This window comes from Dermacentor silvarum, chromosome 2, assembly GCF_013339745.2.
Source record: "Dermacentor silvarum isolate Dsil-2018 chromosome 2, BIME_Dsil_1.4, whole genome shotgun sequence".
In the NCBI taxonomy this organism is placed as follows: Eukaryota; Metazoa; Arthropoda; class Arachnida; order Ixodida; family Ixodidae; genus Dermacentor; species Dermacentor silvarum.
In genome coordinates, this window is record NC_051155.1 from 244,324,548 (window position 1) to 244,344,902 (window position 20,355).

The 20,355-nt window shown below is 46.8% G+C and overlaps 1 protein-coding gene across 1 annotated transcript in view; it reads left to right on the top strand.

Moving 5' to 3' along the window:
• The window catches only part of LOC119443016 (calpain-C-like), an 86,309-nt gene that overhangs the window by 24,060 nt on the left and 41,894 nt on the right, over positions 1-20,355 (top strand). Inside the window, 2 exon segments of the mRNA XM_037708127.2 lie at positions 2,056-2,239; positions 3,060-3,129. Coding sequence (XP_037564055.1) covers positions 2,087-2,239; positions 3,060-3,129 — 223 coding nt within the window. The 5' untranslated portion in view covers positions 2,056-2,086.

The window sequence follows — 20,355 nt, forward strand, 5'->3', positions numbered from 1 at the left end:
ACCGCCGGCGCAGTCGTCTTCTTATCGCAAATGAGTGTATGCAGGAAAGCGCTCTTATCGGGAAGAACGTTCTGCAGTGCCGTTTAATCCTGCTCAGGCCACTGCGTTTAACGACCGCGGGCGTGGTGCTTGTGCGTCGGCCCGAAAGGAACTGGGTTTTGCATAGATTGGAAGTTGCGAGTTCTGCACCCCCAGGCCTTTACACCTTTTGCATTTCAATGACGCTATCTGTGTATCTGTTAATATCACGTTATCAGAAAACGCACTTAAGGAGAACTTGAAATGAACACGTCGGGTTATGGTATTTTGCGTTACGTTTCGAAACATTAGATTTTATTAGCTCGCTTCCTCAGTTTTGCGCCGTTGGCGCAGTCCGCAGTGGTGGGCCGATCCCGGAGATAGTGAAGTCAAAAGTCCCCATGGATATGTGCCGCTCGGTATGTGTCTCTGGTTATGTGCCGTCGTCGCAACACTGTTGTCGTTACACTATCTTCATCATTTCACAATCGTCATCCCATTGCCGTCTTGCCGTCGTCGTCATAGCTCCTTCGGCTGCACCAGCGTATGCTTAGGAAGCCACCGAGTGCTCGAGCATCGGAGAGAAGTATATACAGGGTGTTTCAGGGAACACTTTCAAAAGCTTTTTAAAATTGCCTGTGGCAGATAGCACAATTCTAGTCCATGAAGTGGTCTACTCGAAAAGGTGAACAATGTATAAAAAGAAACTGAAATGTATAATTGGCTAACTAACAAAAATTCATCTCGCAGTGAGGGGTCGAGATGGGTAATAATAATGGTTATGCGGTTCCACTAGATCAAAAAAACCTCACATCATTAGAGAGTTGTTTTCCGGTCATCGCCTTTCAGTGGAGGCGTAGCATAAGCGCCAATGGTTCATCGACAGCGTGAGTAGATTTAATAACATGTTATGATGTCGGTAATGTTGGCAGCAAAAATCAGTCATCGACCTCTCCACACCAGTAAATTCTCGCGTGAATGAAAAGGCGACGGGGGGGGGGGGGGGGGGGGGGGTTGCAATGAATTCTCGCAGAAGTTATATGCGAGCTCCCTAACTTCGCGAGGAGCACTCATTTACCTAATATAAAGGAGGAAGCACAAAGAAGTGAAACATAGCCTTTTCCAGCGTGAGTGGAGAAAGAGAGAGAGAGAGCATAAACTTTATCCAAGAACCCCAGCCTGGGTGCGCCCGAACGTGAGTGGTCATCTAGGGCCGAGTTCACAAAGATATTCGTTCGTAAGTGCTATTCGCCATTGGCTGATCGACTTCGCCAATATGTACGTCATTAAGAGTGACTGTACTGTGTTCCTTCAAACAGTTCTAGCGTAAGTGGCATTTGTCCATATGAGCGCTGATGCCTCCGGTTTATCGCTTACGTTGTTTGTGCAGATGTTCACAGTATCGGCCCATCGATAAGTATCTTGGTCCGCCGACAAGGATCTACAGTGAGGTCCAGTGTGAGATGGAATACATGAACCCGCGGCCACGCTTTCTGAGCATAGAGAGAAATTTATATCAGAGCAGACAACGCCACCGGCAGACCTCGCACCTGGGAAAGCACTGACGATTTTTTCGACAGCACGTGGAAAGGGTGCACGGAGTATGCATTTGTCACGAAAGAAGCCTCTCTCTCAGATGAGGCGCTCCGCAGGAAATACTACCAGTTTACATTCGCCCATGTGCATTCTGCAACCACAGGTATCGTTTAGGTTCGCGGGCCCGCGCGGTGGCTCCTCTATGCTGGACCATACTATACAAAAGATTTCACATGCACAGGTAGCTGCGTGAGCCCGACTCCTAAAGCGGTACTTGCTCGGGCAGGTTGTCTGCTAAAGCTACCATCAGGCATTCCAACTGATTGCAATGTCAGGTAGCTATTGCTAATCTTATGTCTGTGCAATAACACGTTTTAAAAATTGGGCCACCCATATTTCCGTCAAAGCGTCGACGGCAGGGCTATAGCTTAGGACCGTTGTAAAACGTGAGATGGTTGAGATGGTTGGAGAGCTGAGATGGTTGCATTTCCGCGACTGCAGGTTTCCCCAGCAGGGTGGCGCGGCGACCGCCATGTCCGAGCTGGAGAAGATCAAGAAGAACCTGCTGAAGTGCGCCAACGGCGACGGGCCGGCGCTCTTCGAGGATCCAGACTTCCCGGCCAGCCAGAACTCCGTCTTCTATCACCAGACTCCGCCCTTCAAGTTCACCTGGCTCAGGCCCAAGGTGAGCTCGACGACTCGGTACTCCCCCACTCGCGATCGGCCAACCAACCGTTCAGTTGCACGAAAATGAATTCTTTACGACAGCCTACTGGGGACTTGGAACAGGTCAGTTGGAGCTGCAATTTTGAAAACGCCGTCTGATAGCGTCAATATTTTCTCAGAGACGTGACGAAAAGTCGATGCATCTGTGAAATTAGAGAAGTATCACTGTGGCTTTTTGTTTTCTTTATTTTTTTATTTTGATGTCGAAAGATGGGAAGGTAGGATACGTCAGAGCTGGCTGTCCGTGTTTTTTTTTTTTTTTTTTTTTTTTTTTGTGGTGTAACGCGTATAATGTGCAGTAAAGAGTTGTTAACACTTTAGAAACCTTAAGTACGCATGCATTTTCACTGTCTGACACAAGAAACGATTCGAACAATTCATGCTCAATATAAAATGGTTCGACTGTATATGTAAAATTATGTATGCTCAAGGGCAGATATTATTGTTTAACATTTCGCTCTCAAGTTGCGGCTATTGAGTTCCAACAACGACTGTATGGGTTACGACGTCACGCCAAATTCATTTTGGGAGTACTCTTTATATAGTGGCGTAAGTTTAGCGCGAGTTAATCGAATCTTCAAGCACGCTGTAGATCTGGTTAATTCTGACATTGTGCGCTTCAGTGAACACGAGTGTAAGTAAAGCAATCAATCGATTTTTTGCTCTTGTACCTTGATCAAAATGCAGTGGTTACGGTAGCAGGACATATTGTGCATAACAAAAATTATGGAGTTTACATTCCAATCAATGCTCGGCGTTCCTTGCTCCCATTTCCGCAGGAAATTTGCTCTAGTCCGCAGTTTGTCTCCGATGGTCCATCGCAGTTCGACATCACCCCTGGCAAACTGGGTAAGCGTCGCTTTCTACATTATAGCGCTAAGTGGATGAATATTGGCTTCGATGTTGGTCTCCGCATGGTGCGGGCAAGCGGCCTTTTATATACTCTGACGGTGCCACGGTGGTGATGCTAACTGCAAGAATGTTCATGTTTAGAAATCTGAGCCGATAACTGGGGTTAGTAGACTCAGAAAGTTATTACCGCTCAATGAGCTACCCGCGGATGTGGAACATCCTTTCTGCGGCAGGCGTCACGAGTACGTGATCTTTGTGGGTGTTAAGGCAACTGGTCAATAAACCCACACATGCTACCATTCGAGACCCTCGTAATTTACGAGGGTCTCGATGCGACCGGGCTTAGGCTGCTTAGCTATATATATATATATATATATATATATATATATATATATATATATATATATATAAATGAGATGAGAAAGGCTGGAAGGTTAACCAGAAGGATACTATCCAGCTTGCTACCCTGCACTGGGAAAGGGGTAAGAGTAGACAGAAAGATAAGAAGAAAAGCACACAGAGAAAGAGGACAAAAAAAAAAAAAGCGAGTTACGGGTGACGCCGCCGTGGAGGTCTCCTGATCAATCCTGACCATCCGTGGTTACGTTCTTGCATTTCGCCCCGTGAATCGAAATGCAGCCGCTACGGCTGGCAATCACAACCGCGACCTCGTTCTCCGCAGCACAACGCCATAACCACTGATCTCTTTCAGACCGGTATTGAAACGAAGTGCCATTCTTTAAATGAACCGCTAGACGTATCATCAACGCCAGTTCACCCACGTTCACGAGCCAAAGCAAGATGGCTACAGTGATATATCTGTTCCTTCTCTTGGACCTTCACCTTGTGGAGTCTGCTGTGGAGACAACGAGTATAGCACGAACTGGTTTCACTTCATCGCGTGTCCCCTTTGCCCTATCAGAGGGCAGCGAACCAAATTTCGTTGGAGTTAACCCGCTTTCGCTTCTCCCCTTGCCTTGTCCTCGTATACGTGCAACTGCGTACGCCATTCGTTTCGCGGCCGCTCAATCACACGCAGATCGCCGTCCGCGATCAATGCTCGCCGTTTCCTCATTTCAGCTTTCGCCTCGGCGCAAAGCAAGCGACGTCGAACCGTTCGCATCTTATCCACGACGCCGCACCGCATCTCGGCGAACTTTCTCGTTACGCGAGATCGCACGATCGGGTCATCAGCCTATACACACCGCCCGTAAAGCCGGTCGCTCGCGGCTTATTTGTACACGCGCGAAGGTGCTACTCGCTTACTCCAGCATGTCGTTTTCTTTTACTCGTGTTTACTTTGCCTGCGCAACGCACGGTTTGCAAGGCACACTGACATTTCTAGGTCTGTAAGAAAAGCGGCCCTCTTCGAATCGAGGAAGTGCCATTGGGCAAGAGACGACGCGAGTCGGCAGGCGGCAATATAGTAGCCGCATGCACCCAGTTGCGGTGCGACAAAGAAACCACGAAGGACTCGAAGCCAGCAAGAACCGAAAACCGAAGGATCGTGGGTTCGATCTCGACGCTCACTTTGCGCTGGGGCGCAAAGATGGAGAGGGGGAAAGACGTGGGATCGTTTGGACACCGAGCTGTCTGTGGAGTTGGGCGACGCGCATGAGGCGTCCTCACGTTGGTTGGGACGCTCCCAGTCTTCGGGTAACGTTCTAAGGCCGACTTTCTGCAGCCCACGTGCCCGGCCGTTAACGAAGGATGGCTGTCGTAGTGGTCAAGCGTCAGTGAATTCGAGAGTAGAGTACACGAAAATAGAAAAGAAGCCCACGCGGTCAAAGCGATATCGATACAATGGTAACGAGTTGCTTGAGTGGCGATGTCGGTTCGCATGTTTCTTATCGACGCTGCATGGGGTACGGGTCAGATCCACTGTTTTCCACTGGTCAAAACTTCCGCATGGTAGTGCGAGAAAATCGCATGCGGTGAGCCTTCCGCGTTTCGCTCATTTTTCTTTTTCCTTGAGCAAGTTTCCTGACTCTGCCTTTTGTATTGTAATGAGGCCGGGAACTGCTCACTCGAGTATCTTCCTTGCTCGCCATTTGCACTCCACTGACTCCATTTTATGCTTCAATGGCTTTATGATTTGCACGGTAGTGACCTCAGTTTGGGACGTAGAAAAGAATTAAACTTGCCAGTGTTTATCGAAGCCACCAACTGACAATACTAGCGTAGGCCGGATTACAAGGATTTCTAAACCCCCAACTTTTGCTTGAAGCGAGGTGTACAGGTGCACTTCTTTCTTTCTTTCTTTCTTTCTTTCTTTCTTTCTTTCTTTCTTTCTTTCTTTCTTTCTTTCTTTCTTTCTTTCTTTCTTTCTTTCTTTCTTTTCAACTACTGTGCATCCTCAAGCGAAAAGTTGTTCAACTCTCATCATTATCAGGTGATTAAGTGTCCTTTTTTATTTTCATTTCTTTTTTACTAAAGTAGGTTAAATGAATTCTGCATAATGTAACCGTCATCGTGACTTCAGAAATATGGTCTGCCGCTACATTGCTCGATTGCTACTCGCATTACCGTCAACAGTCAACATCGTGAGAGGAGTCCTATCGTAATTTTTTGTTTGTTTTAGTGAATCTTCAATGGAATTTGTATTTGGGGCGTAAATTTTCAAAAAATTCACGCTTATTTATTTATTTATTTATTTATTTATTTATTTATTTATTTATTTATTTATTTATCCTATTCGTTGTTTTGTTATCTTTTGTTTCAATTTTTGATACTGTTAGTCCAAAAACGCATAAGCTCCTAGAGTTGAGATAATGCTCGCATATGCAGTGTTCGCTTAAGTTCCTAGTCATGATGACGTGTACAAACGTTCTACAGCATTGAAGTGCAGGACTTCGTGGCCTTCGTACCGAGTATCGTGCTCCTTATACAGTTTCTTACGCTATTACCCATAGAGTCCTATGGCGCAGACGCCTATGAGAGATTCTTAAAGGGTGCTGCAGTGTGACACCTCGCCAATGTCAGAACATTGGAGGATCAGCTTTTCTTGAATCTGACTTTTAGACTGTAATATGGCCATTGATACTCAAATGAAAGCTTTCTCTCTCTCTCTCTCTCTCTCTTTGTGAATGAGTTTTCATAACAAGCCTTGGTTCTGTCGATATTCCTTCATATGAGAAGCCCGCAGGTGTTCCCTCGTGTCTATACTTTCACATAGACGCCACCTTTTCCGTTCATGGTACATCTTGAATTTTGTTCTTTTACAATATAAAACTAAACGGAGGAAGCGGGAACGTATGGTTAAAATCGGGAGAATAGGCAGGGCCAGATTACCCTTCGCGTCTTGTTCTCCAAGTTAAGCGAATCACCGGTGGTGTATTGTTCGCATGTAATACAACTGTATACACACTAGCTCGAGTGCTTACGTTTTACTAACAACTCCTTTCGTAACAATACAGCAAAGAAGCTCTATCCTTACATGCAATTGTTCTAGTGCAAAGCAAACCACTGTGACTGACGAAACACCCGTTACCAGATAATCCTTCTGGGTGTCCTGACTTTAAGTCCCGTCTTTTGCGCTGTTCGATACCTTTCAACATGTACCAACCAGCCCAGTTTAGCATAGTAGAAACAAAATACGCAATTTGCCTTTCATGAACCTTCGCCCATCTTGCGGATTTTCACAGAGCAGTGTTTTGGCTAATCACTGTTTCAGAGCTCAAATTTACCTTTTAATTCGGCTTCGTCCTACTTTTTGCTATCGTCTTGTTTACATTAATTCGTAGCGCGACTGCTCCGGAGGGGCGGTGGTGCCATGATTTGATTCCCAGGTCAGAGGCCACATTTTGTAAAGATTTCGTTTCATTTTCCATTCTTTTTAATGCTATAGTATGTATATGAACACTCCGAGTGAATTTTCGCCATCGTCGCCGTGCTGCTCCGCTTATCGTTAGGCATATTCGCTTATCCATGCCGTATATACAGGGTGTTCCAGCGAACAGTTTCAGAAATTGTTAAAGGTTTCCTGTGGCAGATAGCACAATTATAGTTCATGAGCCGGTGTACTCGGAGAGGCGGACATTACTTGCCCAAGAATTTGAAATTCATAATCGACTACTTAACAAACATTCACTAATTAAGTATTTAATTAATTACCTTATGGCCCATATTGCAATATAAAAATTCTAGCCGTGGAGTTCGCCAGGAGGATCCACTTGGAAGGAATTCTGAGGATGACACCAGTTTCGAGGTATTAATTCCCGAGCGTTGCGGAGAAATGAAGCCAGTGAATTAGGCTTCAAAATCTCTTCAAAATTCGGCTCCAAGTCATTTGTTTTTTATCTGCGGATCTCTTTTTCTCAGAAAACTTTATGAGTTTCCTTTCAAGCTTCGTGACTCTCTTTTTACAAAGAAAACTTAGGCTTGTCTCAATAACAAGTAACTTGTATCATATACGATACGTGAGGCATTACACGGCTAACTTATAGTCTGGGAGAACAAGCAATACATGCACTACAGCTCCATGCCTTCCTTCAAAGCAGATGCATTAGTCGGAAAAAAAGCGACCCCCTACCTAAACAAGCGTTCCCTCCCACTTCGTCAGTGTCTGGCGCTATACCATGCGTAGTTGTGCTGTAGACGCGTGAAAAAAAGAAAGGAAGCGGAGAGGTCAGGTCACGCTCGCTTTCGCCATCAAATGCCAGAGCAGGAAGCCGTATAACAAGCTGCACTGGAGCGACAGGAACACTCGTCTTCGCTGACAGGCCAGTTTCCTTCGACTTCCACTATGCGGCTCGTGACAGACGTTGCACATATATATAGAAGCAAGCCCCTGAAGCGCCGCTGAAATGCGTGAAGGAGGTTCGATTTGGTCTGTCACATGGAAGGGGTCCTTCATTCGCCGGAGTGCAGCGGCAGGAATATGCATGCGCGTCGCGGTTCTCCGCGCACAAGCCTTCCGTTCGTGCATATGCTTTCTGTAAACACGCCTTCTGGCTCGCACGGGACTCCTGGATTGATGCAGTTTACAGTCATCGTCGCGCACCTGGAGCCTGTCAGAGGCCCCCGTCGCTTGTAGACGAAGCTCCCGCTAACTGCAGCGGAGGATGACACGGCTTCGAAAAGCGACCCGACGAGCCCAGGCCCTGCGAGGCGCAGAGATAACACGGCGACCCCGAAATCCCGTTTCTGTATGGACGGCGCAGTAGTTCTTCCTCTGCGTGCAAACACGCCTGAAAGCCGCCGGCTCGCTCGCGCCCAAAGTCGCCGGGAACGCGGAAGGACCGGTGCAAAAGAAATAAAAGGAAACGCGACGCAAAATAATCCCCTTCGTCCCCTCGCAAACCAGGCGCGTCGCATAAATGGCGGCTATTGATATACCCTGTAGGTAATGCCGCCAAATTCGCCTCGGTGTTTGCTACATTCGCGCTAAGAGAATGAGCGTCGGCACAGAACGCGTCGCCCGCGCCGAACTTGGCACGTGAGCAGCGGCGTTCGAAGCTATGACGATCGGTATCGATTGAGGAAGTCATATATACTATACTTCGCTCCTGAAGGCGCTTGTAACGCCTGTGTCTTAAGGCTGGTCTGGGTGCGTGGAACAAACCGTATAGTGGCTCCAGTTTCGCTTAACGATTCGAAGTCCCAGATGGGCACATAATCACGAGCAGCGTGCTTGAAGGCTTTCATCATAGGGCGGAAAGTAAATGTGAGGAGTGGTCACGTTGTGCTGCATGTGCTGGAAGGTTCCGGCAGGAGATGGTTGTGGTTGTAAGATGGTTGTGGGTTTGTAAATTTAAATTTTCTTCGCTAGAGTAAGGACACACCCACTTCATATTTTTTTTTTTTTGAATTCTGTGAACAGGGCGAAATACTCCAAAACAAGGTTTCGAGCGCGCCCCTGGTTCCCTGTTTTATTGTGTTACAAGCGAAAAAAATGGGATAAAGCAGAGTGAACGAAGAAAAAGAAAAAAGAGGAAGATTGAGGGAACAGAATAAAGAGTTAATCAGTCTCGGATCAGTATTTTATATTTATTTTTCTGCAGTTCAATTCTTCGCAATCTGTAGTCATAGAAAGGAGTGCATCGAAGGCAATCACTGGCAAATGTCATCGAACGAAAAACACTGCTCGTTCCCAGGCAGATGGCCAAAAAGTAAAATTAAGAAGACGCATTATGGCCGCGCATGACTGGGTTTCGTGCACGCTGCACCAGACCTCGTCGAGTGCATTTTCAGGGGTGACAAGATAGGGAAAGTAGAAAAGAAGCAGCGTGAGAGGTGTCACAGTCCCCCTTATACTAACTATACTATACTTCGGAACAACATGTCTGTCCCCTTAACAAAGATAAATTATACTGTCGCTTCAATGTTAAAGAAGAGGCCAACTATGACGTTCAGCATAGAGCACTGCAGGGGCCGATTTTTTTCAGCCCGGGCCCGGCCCGGGCCCGTTTTTACGTTGAGCTGCCCGCCCGAGCCCGATCAAAACATTTATGGCGAGACCCGGGCCCGGCCCGGGCCCGGAAATAATCTACCTTACCCGCCCGGCCCGGCCCGCCACCCCTTTACCTTAGGCCCGAGCCCAGCCCGAGCCCGGCTCGAAACCGGCCCTAACCCGGCCCGAAACCGAAAAATACATGTTTTTCAGAGTTGAGACGCCCGAGAATAACTCGCTGCACGTTACATGCACACCACCAGAAAGCCCGAGCCCGGCCCGAGCCTGGGTCAAAAAGGACACGCCGTGCCCGAGCCCGGCCCGAGCCCACGAAAAAACTGCTCTACCCGGCCCGGCCCACGGGCCGGGCCGGGCCCGGGCTTTCGGGTAAGCCCGAGCCCGTGCAGTGCTCTAGTTCAGCATCAGTTACATGCAGTTTTGTGGCATTCTTGTCTTTGAGTCGAGAAACATCACCTACGCCGCGGGGTTGTTACACATATAGTGCTTCACCGTGAAGGTGCTGATACAGTCAGCGCACAAAGACAGCCGTGAAACTCTGTCGAAGGAGATTTTAAATCTCGGCTTCATGGACAGAAATTACCTCACTGGCCTCAACAGGGGGGAAAAAAAAGGTATGCAAGCTTTTTTTTTTTTTTTTTATTGTGCGGCGAATCGTTTGACCTTCATTCGCAAGCAATATTGGGTCTCCAATTTAAGAATACAACACGGAAGACACAAAACCACTTTTCAGCTGAAAAACAGAAAGAGAAAAGAAAGAGAGAGAGAACAAATTTGTGGCGAGCTCCACTGCGCCAACGGTACGGTAACGATGCACCGATTCCTGAGCCCGAGGCTTATGGCGTGCAGCGCGGAAGCAGTACGCAAACAAGCACAGGTGCGACATCGGTGGAGGCACGGAGGGAGCGGTGTAAGCTGACGCGTTCTCCTGTACTGCCGGTATACAAGCCGGACAAACCAAGCGTCGTGGACCGACCCATTTATCGCATCGCCGAGCGGCTGGACGGCGGCGGCAGGTCTTGCGGGCTTCCGCGGTTCCCTGTTTGAGCCGGAGCGTTCATTAGACGTCTTCGCGTGCGCGCTTGCTGGCCGCTGCTCCTCACGCACACTTGGGGCCGAGGAATGCAGGTACCTCGGGCGTGTCCACATACGCGTGCTCAGAAATCGATTTCTTATAAGCACCCCTAAGGACACGTGCGCGCGTCCGCACGCTCTATGCGCTGATCAGAACCGATGCTCGGATAGCTGCAGCGCTGTGAGAGTTTACGTAGCAGCCGGCAGCGAGCCAACGTTGTCGTAGGGGTGGGGCTCGCCGATGCTGTTGCCGCACGGGAAGGCTGCGACATCGTAGGCGAGGTATTAAAGAAGAAGAACAAGAAAGAAGGAGGAGAAAACGAAAGCGACCGCCTTGCCAAGTTACCGCCGCACTAATTCTCTCGGCACGAAAGTGCGTGTCACGGAGGCTGCGCGAAAAAATGCGTCTCGGAAAGTGGCATACAGCATAACGCATGAGCTGGGGAGCTTGTGTTTTCTTTTTCACGCGGAGTGGAGGAATTTTCACGCGAATGTGGAGGAGTTTCGAATCCAAGAGAAACAAGGCCGGGCACCCAACGTGCTAAAGACATATGTTCGCTGCAAAAGTTATCCGTGGCATTTTCGGAGGCGTGTGGGTGTACCGGACTGGACAGTGGAATGCAGAAAATGTTACGGCAGCTATGAAGCACTCGTACGATGTGCAAGTTTGATGTCTTCTCGCCGTTGTCGCAGCGCCATCTAGTACGGGTTTCATCGCGTGTTGTCTTTCTATGACGCCGTCCTCATGACAGATCTATGAGTTTACTTTAGCTGGGACCCAACTTCGATTTGCGTCTTCGAACGCATTTGCAAAGCAGGAATGCTTACGATAGACAACTGCTGATCTGATTTGAACGAATTTTGTTGCATTTAAAACGACAAGGTAACTTCTTGTGACTTTTCGCGACAGGTTGATTAATTATCGCCTTAACTTTTTAAAACGAGAAATGATACGTCAAGTTTACAACTATATTACGCTGAACAAAAAATACATATTATTTTAACTCTGTGTAATTCCTCATCTGTTTACATGCTCATCACAGTTTACATCGAGGCCGCTTGTGTGTGTTTGTGTGTTTACAAACTGATTGTGGTGCGACTTGCTTTTGCCTTTTATATTTATATGTTCGCGGGTGTATAGGACTGCGTGCTGTGGATTTATGGCCCTGTGACGTTGTTTCTTTGCAGTTTCTTACTACATATATTTTTTTATATTGCTGTTTCTACTATGCGAAAAGGAGTAGCCGCCACCATTATAGGGCGACTACATCTGTTTCTCGTATTTTCATGTTAATAAAAAAAAGCTACATATTGTAGTTCTGCGAGGCGTACCTATACAGCTTCTAAAGCGCAGAAACTTTATTTGTTTTTTTACGACATACATGAATTTTTATTTCGTGTGAGTATTGCTAGTCACATTCACAATATAATAAGGATATTTTTCACTGTCACCTCAAGTACATCAAGTTTCTCAGCTTAGGACATCTAACTTGGTGCCGTTCACATCACTCTCACATCCGCTTCATTGCGCAGCTACCGAGTTGCATGCTTAATGCTTCAGTTTTGCAAGTGTCCGATTCTTAGCAATGTTTTTAAATTGAAGTTCTAAATAAAAAAAAAGTGTGCCTCCAACAGTCAGCTGATTTTCTTTTTAAATTTTAAATGCAACATACCCAATTCAAGTTGGCTGAGGAGTGACCAAATAAAAACGTTCTCGCGTTTCACGTTTCTTTTTTTTTTTTGTCTTTTTGAATTGTTAGGTTACAGAAGGAAAGTATACGTCTTGAATTACAATAACCTTATGTTTTCTGAACATGCTACCGCATACTTTGGAGATGAATGTTAATCTAGTGTGCTAGCTTTTGAGAAATTTATAAAGCCGGAACACATTTCCACATCGAGGAGACTTAGAACAATTTGTTCACCTTTGTTTCTGGCCCTTCAGAGTGCATTTATACGTATAATAAAAAGGCAATAAAATGTTATTTGAGTAAGAACTTAGAAATTTTGCTAATAATTTAATTATTTATTGCTTTGCTCAACTATCCATAACGGAATATTCCTTCCAGCGTATGTCAGAACTGTTATTATCTATAGGCCATGCACAAATTTTTCTGCGCTTAAAGCAGAATTTTGATCAGCGCAGCAAATATGATACGTTGAGTATTGCAGCATTCAGTCGCACGGCGCGTATTGATCTTTCTGTTCCGACTGGCACTTTTATTCTTACTGATTCATAGTTATACCATTGTGCTTCTCGAACCTAAGAAGTCTGGAAATTTCAACTAGAGATCCCACTCATCCTCACCATTTGCAATACAGCGAACTCACTCGAGAGAGGGAGAAAGGACGCAAAGAAAGGCAGGGAGGTTAACTAGGGGTGGTTCCGGTTGGCTACCCTGCACGGGCGGAGGAAGTAGGGGGATGAAAAGAGAAAGAGAGTGGGAGGGAGAGAGAGAGAGAGAGAGAGAGAGAGAGAGAGAGAAAGAGAGATGATTACAAACAAACCGCGTACATTATAAAACGGTAGGGGGCGGCCTTCTTACACTATATCGTGATGCTCCGTATAGACCGCAGGAATATTAGTAGCGCGAATAAGTCTTTCTGCACGGATGTTCTTTGGGAGAACTGGCCCAGAGCTTTTAGTTCTGATAGTGGACGATTGTCCAATTGGTCCATCACTGTGCACATCACTTGCCTCTCGGCACTATAGCGCGGGCAGGAACTCACTCGAAACACTGCTCTTCAGTGCACCTTAAGCCAACGTTGATGAGGTGGTATAAAGTCATACATCATCATGTGTAGAGTTTCGCCCGTCTTAAGCTCGCCTCGAAATGCTGCTCCGAACAACACAAGTACGCAGTTCCTCGCCAAGTCATCCTTTTCCGGCTGTCAGATATTGACGATAACAACAGCACGCCGCTTTGTGCCCAAAATAAGGTGCGGCTGGTCACGATACCCACAATATGCACACTCGCACAGAGTAGCTCTCATTATCTGACCTCTTTGGCCACGGTTGTTAAGCATGTATTTTTGGCGCTATCATTTCCACGCATCGCGCCGAAGCGCGCGGAGTTCTGGTCGGTGTGCAATGCAGCAATGGTTTGCCAGTTCAACCTCTGTCGATAGTCCTACTAGCGTGGTGCGTTTAAAAAAATAATCTGAAATACAAATTAGGTGCTGATAATCGTTTCGCAGCCTGCGCATTCCCCACATCCAGTACTAGTTTTCACTGCAATTTATTTGTTAAGCTTCTGGTTCTCTCTCATTTTGTGACTAGCTAGCAGCGGATGCCTGCCAAGTCCACAGTCCGCAGCCCCTTGCCGCCTCCTGCCCCACTATTTACATTATTCTCATAGTGGCTTTAACCATTGTTTCCACTTCCTTTTTCGAGCCGGGCACTCGAAGCAGCAGCCAGTATTAGCTATTCCCGCCACTTGATTCAGCAATCCTGTTGAGAATAATCGCGCAACGTTGATCCCGCGCATGTCTATAAAATAAACAGAAGCCTCGAGTACACGGGAAAAGTTACAAATGACGATTGATTGCCAAGCAGTTATTCTGCCTATTCCACTCGGCACATGCAATGCGATACGAGTAGACTCGTCTGGTTTCTAAAGAAAGAAAAAGAAGGCATTCCGCGTGCGGTCGCTCGTCGGCACATTTTTCAAGAAGGCGCATCAGATGCAGACCGTGCGAGACTTGGCCCGCACTCCGAACGTCACGTACATGGCCGCCAAGCAACGTGCCAAACGGGACGGCCGGATAGCGCTGTGCGAGCGACCCAGGCAAAAAGGAAGGAGAGCTGCCTTCTCAAACTGGGGCGGTCGCTCTCGGGCCAGCGACGCGGCTTGGCGATTGTGTGTGTACCGAAGCGGGCACTATACAGCTCGAAGGGGCACGCTCCATTGCGCGCCGGCGCAGCCCGCCACTTGGCGATGCGACACTTGCGACGCCAAATGGCGCTGTAAACGTGACGCGCAAAGTGGTCCCGCAAGAGCGATTGCCTATAAGCCAACACGCAGTGCTTGATGAGGGCGTTTCAACTGAAGCGAAAAAATGCTTACTTCTCCCAATTTTATTAAGACATGTCAAGAATCATACACGCGTGCATACACACACAGACAAAGACAGACACATACTACTAACGGAAACCTACGCACTCGAATTGTAGTGTCTTGTTGGCGTCGGCGTCAGAAAAAAGCTTAAAAGCAATTTGATTACATGCGAAGGAGATTATAATTATCTTAGCACAAAGTAAGTCTCGCCGGCCTAGCTATAGCTGCATTTTGCGGCGCCTAGCTGAAGCGAAAACTCATAGTAAACCCCGAAGTCAGTCTGTTCATTTCATGCGAATCCATTCACATTATCTTTCAGCATGGCATACCAAATGGTCTATGCATGGACCCAATAATTTACACAGAGGTTTCATAGACCGAACGCATGAACAGGGAGCAGAAACTCCGTGGAAGTGTTCGTATTTTTTCTGGCCGAGCGACGGTCTCTCCTGTGGCCACTGCTACCAGTATGGTACCAGTGCTCGGTCTTGCCACATTTTGCAAATAGCAGATTCTAAGAGACTGGCGTTTTTCGAGTGTGGTGTCAATCGACATCATGTACTATATGGAGCAATATACGTGCGCACAGAAAAATGTTTTTAGGAAGGTGGCGTACATCGTCGGAAACTAGAAGGAAGGTGCTACAAGAAGCCAGGTAACAGACGTCGCACGCTAGCAAAAATTGGTTTTGTTAAAGCTTTGTGGTTGTTCATTGCGAGCAATGAACAGAGAAGCAATAGGAGGACAATAACACAAACTATACATGAAGTTCTCCAACACCTACGGATGAAAGTTTCGTTTTCAGAAGTCGCAAGCTTCTCTGTGGTTAGACAAATTCACTGCGGTATCGTTCAGAAGCAAATGTCTTAATACGTACCTGATGCACGTACAATGAAAGCCCTACATGCCTCATATATTGTTGGTCGCAGCGCAGGGCTACCTGCAGTCTGCAGTGCTATCGAGAGCATAAGATAAATGCGAGCCAACGACCTCTGAGATAGCTTAGCCGTATCGGCATATGCATTGCCAACGTACCGTTGGCCGTGAGAACTTCCTTGAAAACGCGGGAGAACCCTACCTGCAACGTGTTCGCCACTCCGAAACCGAAGTTGGCGCACATGTTCTCACGAGCGCTCAGGTAGACTCTGTTTATAGATCTTAAGAAAGACAGACAATGCTGAAACAATGGGAAACGAGAACGTTGGAGCTAGGCGAGGTACAAAAAAAATGCCAGCAAGTTGTGAACACTCACATTGATGCTCTAATGTATATTGAGTGGTCACATCTGGTTTAAACTAACACATGACCGCCATATCTCGCAGCGTCGGTCGTTACCAACGAGAGAGAAAGAAAAAAAAAACACAGGAGTTTTACAGAAATATACCGGGAAAACATGAATCTTGGGCGAAAAGAATAAATACCAAAGGCTATCTGGACAGAGAGCACGGCGACATAAGCTATATGGCAACAAGGCTTGCCGTGTAAATGCTAAGAACGAATAGTGACAGCCCCTCAAATCAAGCAGCCTGTCGGTGAATTCTAGTTCTGATCGCATGTGCGGATTTCACTTCGCTACAACATTTCTTATTTGACGTACTGTTCCCAATGAGATAGCAGTCCCAAATGTCTACTCTCGCCTTTTCTTTTTCTTTCGTGACAGGAGCGAGCCACTGCATGGAGGTTGCACTGGCGAAAGTTTTCTTGCCTGCTTTATTTATGCGCAAGAAGAAGCTGGGAGTGTCGCCGTTTTCCCGGTGTAAGCGTAAGAAAGGCCGGCAGCTTTTCAAAGAAGTAGGCAAAAATGATGAAAAGGATGAAAAAGCGGGCCCATTCAGGGGTATCGGGGTCACATGCAGCATACAGGAACATGCTGCAGCTCCAGGCCCATAATCATCGCGGTTGCGAAACGTTTGGGGGCGGTAGAGTTGTAAGGGCGGAGAAAGCAGAATTAATGTGCTCTTGTTATTTTCTCCTTCCTTTTTTTCTTCTTTTTTGCTGTTCCAAAAACCGGCTCAAACAAGACCGGTAGAGAGCCTGGTGCGCTCAGCTGCTGCTTTTGGTTGGGGTTTTCTACCTCCTACTGAACACACGGTGCAATCGAGCTAGCCAGAGCTGTCCTCCTATGCGTGCTCATCACTCGAGCCGGTGAGACGCAGGAGCAGCTCTCCCGCAGGCATTTACTGCGATCCTCGCCGTTTGCGATACACGCGTACCGCGTGATGGTTGGGTCGAGGTTTGCAACACCAGGTATTCAAATTAAAACTTTTTTTTTTCTGTTCAGAAGAAAAAAGAAAACGCAGGGGTGAGGAGGAAAGCCGAGACATGCAGCTGCGTTTTCGTCAGCGTCCAAGACAGATTATGAATCGAGACCTCAATAGTGCAATGTCGAATAATCCCTGCTTATATGTGCGTGTCACTGTTTTGAGTAATCTTCAACACGTTTCGGTTTTAAAAAATTGCAGTTTCGCCCGGAGGGTGAAGCACTGACTGTGATAGCAAAGTTTAGCGAAAGGCTAAACTTTGCTATCACAGTCAAACTTCTCGGACGATGTTCTAACTATATACGCGGGTTTGACTAATGCAGACACGACATACGTAGGTGCGCCAGAATTTCTCGCACACTTAAGAGCTTTAACATGTCGTGTAGCGCCTGTAACACACAGGCATCAGTAAAGAGCCGCGTTAGCAAAATTACATCAATTTCAAGTTGGATCACTGATATTGTATTGCACTTTCAATGTTTAATAGTCTCAGAAGAGAGAGAGAAAGCGAGAAGAGGAAAGGCAGGGAGGTCAAGCAGACGAGCGCTCGGTTCGCTACCGTTCGTTTGGGAAGATTTAAGATAAAAGGCATGCACTGTGAATGCTATGTTCCATGACATTCGTTTGTGGGCTGTCATTCTCAAAATTCTGAGGAATAATTAAATCAGGAAGGTGAGACCTGGTTCGAGCAACTTTAGCGATTGAATAGTGTAGCAATAACATATACGGCATGGATAATCATATAGCATACATTTGCCTAAATATATGCGAAGCCCCTCGGCGAAACCAACGCCGATGGTGACAGCGAAAGTTCGCTTGAAGTGTCCATAAAATTGCTGTCGCAATAAAATTAAACTTTATGGTTTTACGTGCCAAAACCACAATATGATTATGTGACACACCGTAGTGAGAAACTCCGGATTAATTTCCACCACCTGGGGTTCTTAAACGTGCACCCAATGCACAGTACACGGGCGTTTTTGCTTTTCGTCCCCATCAACATTCTGCCTCCGCGGCTGGGATTTGATCCCGCGCCCTCATGTTTAGCAGCGCAACGCCTATAGCAACGCCAGCCACTATGCATGCCACCACGGCGGGTCGCGTTTCGGTTTCACTGAAATGGTTAAAGAAACTCGATTCCGGTGGTGAGGGGAAATATGGAATGAACTTGGTTGAAAATTAAAAAAAAAAGCTTAACGGGCTCTTGTATTCCCTTTAGATGCAAGTTGCAGATCCAGCGTTTATTTGCCGTGTCAAACTACGATGGTAACTGAACATCGTAAACCTCTGCGGGAGCAACTTGTAGCTTCCAGCTCGAAGAAACGCATGTATTGCGTGACTGTATAGACATAGCGTGGTAACTTTTTGAAGGTTCGGACATGTAAATTTCCATAAGGCATGCTTTTTATCGTCATATCCGAAAAAAAAAAACACCATTGAATCTGCTGGTATAGAAAGCTGCAGAATTTGTGGGTTATAGAGAAAACGAATTGTCACTTGGCTTAGATTGTGCTGGCCTCGACATCATGGTGTACACTGTAAATTTAGTTGTAATGTTAAAAGCAATGTTTTTCAGTCACCATGCAAGCTGCTGCCTCACATTTATGAGGAGGTTATGCCGCGTGGGCTTAAATTTTCTTCCCCGTCATGTGATAGTTTTGTGGCCCTTTTCTTTTTCGTTTTATCATTGCACTTGTACTTACGATATCTGATTTTGTGCAATGATCAGCTCTCTCGATCAAAGTACAAAATGAAATTAAAATTAAAAGATCGAAATGCTTGCACGTTTCATTGTGTTTGACGGCTTTTGTATGACTTGCACTCAGAGAGAGAGAGAGAGAGAGAGAGAAAGCGTAACTCAAGGGCACAACTAACAAAACAATAAAGGCAGCTGCTCTCCGTTCTATGTTCACTACTTCAGTTAAAAACGTCTATGCTGTGGGATGAGTGTTGTTGAAGTCATGAGGAAAAGAGAGCAGTATGACTTCGCATCTAACCAGTCGCGATTCTATAGGGACGACAAACTACGACGCTGTGGTAAAAAAAACAAACCGAGAGGACGTGCATTCCGAGGGAAACTTCCGCAGCTTTAAAAGCCCGACGAGGATATAGCCTCACGCTGAGCCCAAGAGACCGTATCAGCACCCCCCTGTGCGCTGAAACACGGAAGGAGCCTCGTTATGGGAGATTCAAGGCTCCAACCAGCCATGCGTGTAAACGTTCACCAGGTGCGGCTCAAACAGCGCACGAGGAATCAGTCCATCCAGGTCAGGATCCTAAACGTGCGCGCTGCGTTTGCGCAGCCTAAAAGCGGGCAGGCAGTGTTCCCAAATTAGGCTTCAATTACTGCCGGACCGAACGACGCGGCCAACAGATCTTCGAGGCAGTTGAGTCAATTAAGCGCTGCGGCCGCACCTCGCTGCGTCGGCAGCCGCTAGCCCGCTTGCACGTCGCCTTGTTCTCAATTCGGTGCAGCGTTGCAAATGGACAAACGGCTGTGCAGAAATCAAGGACTCTGCGCAGGCGCACGAATGATCTTCAACAAAGAACGTGTACGTTTCAACGGGAATGAAAGAGTGGGCACACAGGCGATGTTTATGAGCTTGAGGAAGTTTATTCAAGGGTAGGCCGGGCTTTAGAAGTGTTTGGCACGAAGACAAAAACGTAGGGATAGAGTTGAACTTGCGAAAGCTATTTCGAGGTAAGCATTAGATCTAACCAATTTATACATGGTGGTTAAACGTGTAATTAGATTTTACCGACGTTAAAAGGGTCAGACTACCACAGCCCGCATTCACAAAAACATCATGCGCTGTAAAACTTCCCTCGTAAGAGAAAATTCCAACCAATCCTGACGCTGGACATACTATGAGCGAGGGCGACCAGCCAGTCGGAAGCAGTTACAACGCTTCGTGAATTCGGCCACGGATCCTAAATGTATATCGCAGTATTTGAAATAATTCTATGCACCCTGAATAACAGTGTAGAATAAGCCCGGTGCTATAATCTAATATCCTTATGGTATATTATACGAACGTGTACTGCCCTTATTTAGAAATTGGCTTTGGCTGTTGTTCTCAAGTTGTTGCAAGCGCGCGTAGATCTTGCTTTAGTGTCAATTATTTACCCTGAAGTTACTAGGAGACTTGCATCTGAATACGCTTTAAAACGTGTATAAGGAATCTGCACTATGTTTTCTCTTGGTTCAAGACGCATATGGGCGAAGCTCTGCGCCGAAGGTGTATAGCCTGTCAATGAGCGACGATCGGCAACTCATGCGTCAATTGTGGTGGTGGTGGTAGTTTGTGGTAAAGAAGTTCTTTTTGGCAGGCTTTTTGGTTTTCCTTGTGTTCTGTTGGAGGGGAAGTACTGCGCAAAATGTACACCGCAAGGGGCGAAACTATGTTTCCTCTCGTATCTA